This window comes from Solanum stenotomum, unplaced genomic scaffold (assembly GCF_019186545.1).
Source record: "Solanum stenotomum isolate F172 unplaced genomic scaffold, ASM1918654v1 scaffold21764, whole genome shotgun sequence".
NCBI lineage: Eukaryota > Viridiplantae > Streptophyta > Magnoliopsida > Solanales > Solanaceae > Solanum > Solanum stenotomum.
Genome location: NW_026026690.1, coordinates 471,143 through 481,989, shown reverse-complemented (window position 1 = coordinate 481,989; position 10,847 = coordinate 471,143). Strand labels below are relative to the sequence as shown.

At 29.0% G+C, this 10,847-nt stretch overlaps 1 protein-coding gene across 1 annotated transcript; it reads left to right on the top strand.

Annotated features, from left to right (window-relative positions):
* Positions 1–8,604: 8,604 nt before the first annotated feature.
* Positions 8,605–10,280, top strand: LOC125851072 (VQ motif-containing protein 9). Its single transcript, XM_049530871.1, has one exon. It carries the CDS (start codon positions 9,057–9,059, stop codon positions 10,032–10,034), a length of 978 nt encoding a protein of 325 aa, XP_049386828.1. The 5' UTR covers positions 8,605–9,056; the 3' UTR covers positions 10,035–10,280.
* Positions 10,281–10,847: the final 567 nt, after the last annotated feature.

The following is a 10,847-nucleotide window of genomic DNA, read 5'->3' as shown; positions in this document are numbered from 1 at the left end:
TGTATAATTCAGAGATTTGTATAATTCACGAGTATATTTGTATAATTCAGTTATTTTTATATAAACTTGAAATAACGAATTTATACAATTATAAACATCTGAAGTGTAAACAGTTATACAAATTATATTATACAAAAATTACATTATAGAAAAGTTATACAAATTCTGAATTATATAAATGTGTGAATTATACAAAACTAAAAAGCTGAGACGCATAATTATAGCTAAAAGTATGTCACAAATTGTAATTAAGGCAAACTATAGCTATGTTAAGCAATTAACTAGTATATGTTTGATTATACACGTAATTTTCCCTATTAAAATTACTTGATTAACTAAACTCAGATACACTCTAAAGTTCGATCCATCATATGACGTAGTAAGTGATCTCAAATTCTTATAGTAGCAAGAAACTTTTAATAAAAAACTGAGATTTTTAATAAGATTTTCAATAATTCGAAAATGAAACTAATAATTTGCGTCAAATCCAAAGTGTTTTCAAAATTTCTCTCAAAGTCAATGTCCTTGTAGATATATTTCCTTCGTCTCAAATGATGTAACGTGATTTTTAAAAATAATTATTTGAAACTATTTATCATTTAAAAAATTCATGACAAAATTAATTACTTATTATTTTTATATTCTAACCTTAATAGTAAAATGATACATATTCAAAAATGAATAAACACCTCAATTTGAAAGAGATGGCACATATATGAAGTGCATATTAAATTATTATAGATTATAGGGAAAAGGGTCTGATATACCCTTCAACTTTATCATTTGGAGCTGATATGCCCCTTGTTATCAAAGTGGCTCATATATACCCTTACCGTTATACAAACGGCTCACATATACCCCTACTGTTACAAAATGAGCTCACATATACCCTTCATTTAACGGAAGTGAAAAAATTAGTTTTAAATTTATATTTTTGACTTTTAATTTCCTTAAAAATTATTGAGGGGTATATATGATACTTCTAGCAAAGTTCAATATATATTTTAATCTTTTTCATACATAAATTGTCTTTTGACTTCTTTAATTATAATTATTTGAGTTTCTTATTCTTATTTTATTTTTTTCTTTCATTCCTTAGTGTAAAGAAAAACATTTAAAACTATTTTTTTTGGGCTATATTATAATTTAAAACTTTTTTTTTTGTCTATATTGTAATTTAATTTTTGTATTTGAAGAAAAAAATTTGGTCATCTATAATAAGTTTTACAAGTGAAACATAAATAAATTTGACCATTAAAATAATAAATCTAAATTAGTCATTGAAACAAAAAAATGTCTAAAAAAAATGTTTGAGGAGGATTAAATATACTCATATGGGATTATTTTTTTTAAAAAAAATAAAATAAAAAATTAAACTAATTTTTTTTTATTTTCGTTAGAGGAAAAGGGTATATGTGAGCCATTTGTATATAAATAGGGGTATATATGAGTCATTTTCATAATGAAGGGTATATCAGCTCTAAATGACAAAATTGAGGGGTATATCAGACCCTTTTCCCTAGATTATATCTTAGAATATAAATAAGATTAAAATAGTAAAAAGAAAGCAACGTTCTTGGAAGTTAGAGTGCTTCACTCTTTTGTTATTAGTGGGTTCTTCACAAAGTCACTTTTAAGTAAATAAAGGATCTTTTTTTAATTATTGTGTTTTGAATTCCTTTTACTTATCCTGAATTGGATATTGTCTTTTTTTTTCTTAAAAAAAAAAGGGGTAGAGGAAGAGAAAATGAAAAGGGAGAAAATCTAATTTTCACTAATGAAATAAAGGTTTAAATACTTAATAAAGTGATCTATTAAAATTTTTCAAAATTTTGTATCTATTCGTAAAAAATATTTTCAAAAAGACTTTTCCATAAATAATGTGAATAGATATATTATTTTTATCTTCAACCTTTAAAATAATGATCGAAATTATAATCTCAATTACATGATTAACTTGAATAAAATAGTATCAATCATGTGAGACACGTTTCCTCATAAATTAAGTAACTAAGAATTTCTAATCTCGATAATGAAAGTATTTAGAGTCATTTTTAAACAAGACAAAAACACATGAATATATTCACAACTCGTTGTTGTGTTTTTGTTTTTAATGATTGACTCTATTTCCGCTAACTTTTTATTTGTACTGCTTTAGATTATTTTTCAGCTGACTGTCTATTTAAAATAATTTTCTATTCCAAGATAATGTTAAAATTTACCTATATTTTAACCTCCTCAAACTACATTTGGAGAAATTATACTATTTGCTGCTTTTTCTTCCTTATGCATTGTTTTAGTAAAATTTTCGAATTTCATTTTCAACCATGCATTCATAGGTGGAGTAATATTGTTTGTGTTAATTTTTTAATATATTTTTAAAAAATAATAATTAAACAGACACATCTATTTAAAAACTTTTTTCTGAAAAGTCAATTTTCAAGTTCTTAAATATATATATATATATATATATATATATAAAAGAATTCTCATGAAGCAACGTAAGTTAATTTGATGATTAATATGAATATTTTACCATAATATTTGTATTATTGATGGGTAATTTAGGTCTTGAAAATTGATTTGTAGAATAAGTAATTAATGTTGAAGATAAATAGGGGAAACAATTAATTATTTTTTCTTGATATATTAAAAGTGAAAAGTTCATTTCTAAAATACTGGACAAGTAAAATTGAACGAAAAAAAATAAAATCTGATTAACAAATATTTATTTACAAAAATATCCTACACAATTATGATGGAAAAGATGTTAAAAGAATTTCAAGGTGTAATTGGGTCTTTAACAGATGCTAATGCATGCATTAAATCCATTTGCATTACTATTACCTAAAAATCCATGATAATAATAATACACACTAGAACATTGGTTATACATAACATAAAGTACCAGATAATATATTACTATACACGGAGCTAGTATATTCATTATTTTTACTAATACACTCTACCAAACGACCCATTTACAAAATAAGGGACCAAAGATATGAACCACAGTCCAGACATCTACTCCAATGGAAGGAGGCTAAGGTCACTTACATTGTTGGGCTAATTTTGGGTATGGGCTCCATAGAAGCATCTCAAGCCCACTCTAAGTCTCAATATAAAACCTTATCACATATTTGTCAAGCTTATCAACATAATTAGTGTCTTCATCAGTACACTAAATATTAACCCAACAATTGAATTTGCAATGTTGAGATCAAGAAGTTTCAAACTTATAAATGGAATTAGAACACTTCAATCAGAAATTTCAAACTTATAAATGAAATTGAAGTGTTAATCATTCATAAAATTTCATGAAAAGATCATTAAAACAATTTCACTCCTTGAATAGTAATAATAACATATATTGGTTTATTGAAGTCTAATAAGCTTTTTTCAAGAGTTTATAGAAGTATATTTGTCATCTTCTTTAGTGAGTGTCCATTTAATCAACACTTTGCCTCCCGCGTCTATGATGCACTTTACTTGATCCAGATCTCGAGTCTTCCTCTCTCAAGACTTGACAAACATGTACAACTTCTTTTCTATGCATTTATCCCCTAGTTCAACGTACAAATATTCAAGACATGGATAATTTTAAATCTTTTAACTATTCTAAAATAAAGAACAAATATATTTATGAAGAAATTTTAAATAAAATACACTAAAAATATGTGATAAATGAACAAATAAATATTGCATTCTTCTTATAAAAATAAAAATGTTATCTTAAGCACTTTCATATTGGTTATTTTCTTTGTTTGTTTTTTTCTTTATAATTTTCATTTCTCAATTGGTGGGGACTGGGGTGAATATGAATTATATATGCGAAAGGAAAATAAGCTTATAAAGTTGCTTGCCACATCCTTGAGGAAACATTGGTTAATTCTTTATTGAAATTGACAGTTAAATACCAATTATTGGGGTCTAAAGACTCAATAACTTATACACAACAAGTGGGGGGAAAAGAACAAAAAGATACGTAAGTTTCTAAATGGAACTTTTTTTTTTTTATACCTCAAAGCTAAAAGAGTTGTGAATATTTTTTTTACATCTTAAAAGAATCAGGTAAGAATCAATCTTCTGGTCCATTGACAATGACTTAGCAACCCGTTTGATGTTTTTTTCTCCATTATTTGGTGTTCGATATCTGTATTAAAGTTTAATTAATTTGTATTCGTATTGTGTAGGTCCCATTTGGATGAAAATGCTCCCTGTCAAAGATTTTTCGATATTCAAGGCTCGAGTCCCAAACCCCTGATGAAGATAACAACAATCTCATTCACTACATCACATTTCTCAATGATCCATAATATCTTGATTTATAGTTCCTTGAAATTAAAATTTTATCATTGTATCATTTATGGAAGTGTTATTTTTTTGGATCATCACGTAGATATCGTCCTTATATTTAAATAGTAGTGTAAATTAGGAGTTGTTCAAACAAAATCAATCAATAATACCAAAGTACGAAACTAACAAAGCAGTGTTAAACCGGAAAAGAGACGACTTATGAATTGATTTGATTCGATTTGGAGTTGAAAGAAAAAAAATACAATCATAATTGATTTGGTTTGATTTTAACTGAAAACGTCCAACAAAAATTAAATTAATAACAAACATTATATATACCATTTTTTTTAAAAAAAAAAGTACATATATTGCAATTAGTGAGTATTTCTTAAAAACTTTTTCATAATTGTGATCTAATGTCTTCTTATAAGATTTTTAATTTGTTATAAAAAATTGTGGATCATGATCTAATATTCATAAATTGGAAGAGAAATAAAATGAGAATCATATTTACTACTCCCTCCGTCTCATTTTATATGTCATTTCTTTTTATAAATAATTGGTCCATAATACTTGTCATTTCATAAAATCAATGCATAAATTAGCATATTGTTCCTTTTTTACCCTTGTGAGTTATTAGCATTGAAAACATACATTTGACCAACTTAGAAAAGTTAAGTAAATTATTCATGTTCATTGGTTAAATTAATTAATCAAAATAAATTAATTTATATTCATTGATTGAAAACTTGAGTTCCAAAATAAACAACTAAGGGTAGAAGGGTAAAATTACATCATTTCTTAATGCAAGCAAAGTAAAAAGGTGACATATAAAATGAGACGGAGGGAGTATATAGTTATCCCAAAAACGAAAAACCGACAAAATTTCACTTCATCATTATAGATTTTAAAAGAAATATCGAGGACACAAATTCAAAGGCAATACTCAAAGATAATTAAGAAAAAAAAGTGCTAGCTCTTTTAAATTCCCACCATCCTAATCCTATAAAAGTTGTGTGCTTGTGAAGTCGTAAATAATCCACAAAACAAAAGGTTTTGTGCATTGTATTAAACAATTACAGAATTTTGAGTTCACATTGGTTTATATCCACGAAGATTTTGATAGGTTGAATATGATTTTCTCTACTCTTAAATCTTAAGTTTCAGATTTGATCCCTCAAAAATCAAAATGAAAATGCAGGTGAATTTGAATTTATCAAGGATCTCAATATCAATATTGAACATCATTTGAGAAAGCAAAATAAAGCATCTGATTAATATTTTGATAAAACTAATATTAAACTTGTTTAATAAAATGGTATTTGTGTTGAGGGAAAAAAGAAGAAGGTGTGGTCACATTATTATTACTAGTAGTACTATACTTCTATTATTGAATTTTGACTGGTTGTTTAATTATTTTACTTGATTGGGAAAATTTTAATAAGTAACATTGGAACTACTGTTTCATCTCTTTTTATAATGAAGGATTGATTCTATTATGGTATAGTATTTGGAAAAGACTCCACCACAATTCTAATAGTAAAAATATGGGGAATGACACAAAATGTTAGACAAATATTTACGTGTTAACTGAAGCAAGTATTATTAATTGAATAATTACGACTTGCACAAAAGAATATATTATATTTTTCTATTTAAAAATGTATTTTTGAAAAAGTTAATTCAACATATAAGATGATCAAACACCGAAAAACAATTTTATCACAGAAATATTTTTTGAAAATACATTCTACATTGTACTAAACACTAAATTGACATGTCTTGAAAATTCATCTAGTGATGTGCCTCTCAAAGATTGTTAAAATATAATTTGAATAATAAATCAGAATTATTTTTGCTCAATATCACAGATATAGGATTAATTTTGAAATGAAAATCCTTTGAACACAATACTTTTATGCTTTATTGCTGTTTCCATAATATTTTGAAAATGGTCAAACATAATTCGGTCAAAAATAAATTTGACCCAGTCAAAACTTGCTTTAATGTAAAAATAGTGAATCTAATCAAATTAGGATAGCTAATTAGAGTCATTGGGCTTGTAACCTTTGGTAAATTAACTATTATAGGAATCACATAGTATAAGTACTAAATAATATCCTATCCCTTTTAGTTTTCTATTTACCAAAAATCCCTTAAAAATGATGTTTGCGGGATACATAGCGTTGTGCACGTAATACATTAGGTTTGATACATTCCACATAGCTGGATACATAGCATTGTGCACGGGATACATAGTCTTGTGCACGGGATACATAGCGTTTGGTACATTCCACATAGCGGGATACATAGCGTTGTGCACGGGATACATGCGGGATACATAGGTAAATAAGGAATTTTTGAATTTTTTGAAATAAATAGGGATAAATGGATATTAAAGTAAGTAAATGAGTGTAGTTAAGTAATTTTTCCATTAACCAATGCAAATGAAAGTAATCTTAATTAGGTTTCTGTAATTACATGTCGTATTGGAAACAAATCCACTCCAAAGGGTCATTATTATTACTAAACTACTACTGGCTACGTCTTTTTAAATTTTAACTATCATTTTAGCTAAAAAAAAAAAAAGTGCTATTTAAAAATTTTAAATTTTAAATTGATAAAATATTATTAAAATATGCACAATATTTTTTAAAAAATCAATCTACTTTTATTACATAGGAATAAGTTAGTAAACTACAATTTGTATTTTTATTTTTTAATAGACATTAAAAAGGCTTAAATGAAAGTTAAAATGGAGCAGAGAGAATATCGTTCATAAAGCTAGAATAAAATTAATTTTCAACGGTTAATCTAAAAATAATGGAAAACCATTTATTGCCTCGGAATTAAGTAAAGTATTAACTTTATTTTGCTCTTTAAAGCCCAACCAAATTGTACCATAAATCAATAATATCGAACGAGCATAATAAGACCGTTCAGATGGTAAGAATTGATTACATTTGATTTCAATTGATTTAAGTTATATACATGGCAAATTATTTTTTCTACACTAGTCATACTATAATTTAATGAGTTATTTATTATTTTAAGGTCCATTTTATTAAAAATAAAATGATTTAAAGAAGATTGGCTGCAGTTTCTTTATAAAACTAATCTAGTTGTGTAAATAATTTTTTTCCCAATGATCTCTATTACACAGAAGATAAACAAAGAAAAGTTGGTTTGAAGATAATTAGATGTCCTGTTCAAATCGAATATAATGACATATATCATGTCACTTGAATTTCTAAAAAGATATAAACTTTATAATATAAGGTATATATCTCTTTGTCCAAACCGTCCATAAAAACGAACACAACATTTGTTACCTACTTAAATACTTGTGTAATTAATCACCAACAACGATTATGCTGTAGTTGTAACTTTAAATATTATTTTAGAGGTCTTGAATTTGAATCTCTTCAAATACACATTCATTTTTTAGAGAATACTTTACCACAATATGAAACTTTTCGACACGATCTGAATATAATCGAACTTTAATATGAGTATGAGATTCTAATTTTTTTTTTTAAAAAAATGAGGGGATAAAATTAATCCAAGCATCACCCATATGATAACGGTGGACCCCGTTTAGTCATTCATGGAATTGAAGTAACATTTTAAAATGTATTGACTAACATTAGAACATAACGGAGTTTCAATATTTTTTTCTCTTTTTTTGTTACAAAGTTTGTATGAGAAAAGAAAAAATAGAATAGTTAAAATAAATAGTTATATAATTAGAAAAGAGATAAAATACGACAAATTTGGGGTTAAAATATATATTATTATTATTTATTATTAAGAGGAAGCAAGTGAAACATACATATTTAAAATAAATAAATGATTTTTGTGTAATTATGCAATAATTAACGATTTATAATTATCTACAAAAGACTATATTTTTACGCTTTTTGCCTGTTTGCCATATTAAAATTGTAGGGGATACTCCCACAAATAATCAAGTCCAGAAAAATAATTAAGATTACGCAAAATTGATTTGCATCAAATAAAACGTTCAAACTCATAGGTAGTTTTAGATAGACATAATACATAACAATTATTCAAATTTAATTTTAATTTGAAAGTGTATATTTAAACATTTTAATTTAATCTTAATTCATTTTTACTATGTTCGATGGACACTTACGATAACGACACATGATTTATAAGGTGTTAAAAAGATATTTTTACGTAAAAAATGAGTTGAGGTGTTTAAACAGGCGAAGTTAAACTAGAGAAGCAGACAAAAATAAAACGTAATCACTCACCTAAAGCCCATTCTTATCTTAGCAAAAACTGATATCACACGCATCTTTTCTCATCACAATCATCATCATCTTCTTCCTCTATGCAACTCACGAATCTACAGTGTATCCTTCCCTCCCCCACCAGGCTCCATTTTATACTCTTTAATTAAAACCCTTTCATTTACAAAGCCCCATTCTCTTCTTTTAAGCTAAAATCCCCATGTCCCAAAGGTTAAAGCAAAACAAATCTGCCCCCGACCCCCTTAGTTCCATCTTTTTCTTCTTTTCATTCACTTTCTTTACTTACTGTATCAAGTTTGAATCTTTGTAATCTTCATTACTACTACTTTTTTGGTAATATAAAAAAAGGGAATATAGTATAATTTTAATTTGTTGCTCTGTTTTTAGTGAAAAAAAAAATAGATACTCTGTTTTTATATAATAACCCCCCATTTCTAGAGAGAGAAAGAGTGGTTTGGGGAAGCTCTGCTGCTCTATTGTTTAATGGATAAAAGCTGTAATTCTTCTGGTGAGGGTGATTCTACTGCTACTTCAGCAAGTAGTAGTAGCAGTGGTAATAGAGATATGTATTTGAAGCACCTAAACAAAATCTCTCATAAGATCTCGAAACCCATTAGAAAACCTGTTTTTTTTGAAAACCAGAATCCTCCGCAGGCGCAGACCCAACACGCTCCACCGCCTCTTCCTCCTCCTCCTCCTCCGCCTCCTCCAGCTGGGCCGCAAAATTTGCACCCTCAGCCGCAGCAACAGCCGCCGGTGTATAATATTAACAAGAGTGATTTTAGGGATGTTGTTCAGAAGCTTACGGGTTCCCCTGCTCATGAAAGGATTTCGACTCCTACACCTATTCAACAACCCAAGGCTGCAAGTTCACGGTTGCAGAGGATTCGTCCTCCGCCGCTTGCTCAGATTAGCAACCGCCCACCTCCGTTTGTGAATGGTTCTAATAACGCCGTTGCTGGTGGAGGTATCGGTGGGTTTGTTGGCGGTCAACGGCCTGTTCAGGCACATCCGTTATCTCCTCTCCCACCGTTTCCGGCGGTGCATGCGTCGGCGGAATCGCCGATCTCCGCTTACATGAGGTTTCTACAGAGCTCAATCGCTTCTGCTTCGACTGATTCCGACTCCAAGCGATTCTCTACTGGGCTATCACCACTAGCTCCGCGGTGGAACAACTTCGGTGCGCCGCAGCAGCAGCCACCATTTCCGCCTCCTCAGCCGCTTCCGCTGCCGCATCAACAGAACATTCCTCCGCCACCGACAAACTCCTCCTTTGTTTTACCACCGTTTCCTGCTTTCCCCTCATCGCCACTTCCGTTTGGGTGTTTGCCGTCGCCAAGGTCGCCGTACGGTTTGCTATCTCCCGGTCTTCTGCTTTCACCGTCCCGTCAACTAGGGTTTCAGCAGCTCCCTTTGTCGCCGACACTTCCAGTGGCAAGCCCGAAGTGGAAGGGTATTTGAGGAATTTCATAGAAACATTATAAAGGTAAGTCTTTTAGGAGTTTTTCAAAAAAAAAATTGTTTTGTTTTTTATAATAGGAATATAGTTTATAATTTGTACATTTTGGGGAAATCATTGGATTATATTGAAGAGTAGAGTCTTTTATGCCCAAATATGATGTAGCTAGCTATTAAATGGCTAATTAGGGGTTTGTTTTGTTGTACATGAATGTTAAAAGACAATGAAGAGATAATTTTTTGTTTGTTCATTCATCTCTTCTTATCATCTTCATTGATAAAATAGTAAAATACTGAATTCTTTGTGATCAACTTAATTCGATCTTTAAGTTCCATTGATTTAGAATGTGAACTAAATTGTATGTACTTGCCGATGGGATATAATGGTGATGTTTGGGCCAGCTTGTGTTAGTCTTGACTCTATCAAAGACATTCTTTCTTTGTGATATCGTGGTATTCAAGCAGCTCGTGCTTATCCGTACTTTATCAAATGTATTTCTTTCCATTGGCAAGGCGTGTGCAAACTGGTTTGAACACTTCTTTATCCAAGTTAAGATGATTTTTCGCTTAGATATCTCAATTAAGGGGAGGAGAGCAGGGGAGTGGTATTTGATAGAGCAACAAGTTCAAATTATATTATACATTTGCTTCTGTACTGATTCTGTGTTGTTTTGATTTGCCTTTAGTAGGGTACTTGTTGTTCCTCTTTATTTGAGGTATTTCACTCAGATACTTCCATATTACTAGGCCTTAGCATCATATATGCTAGAGACAACGTGGTATGCCTTTTAAAGTAACGGGTTAAGTTTTTAAGAA

Coding starts and splice junctions, on each gene's coding strand:
- LOC125851072 (XM_049530871.1), top strand. CDS start 9,057: ATGGATAAAAGCTGTAATTCTTCTGGTGAGGGTGATTCTACTGCTACT.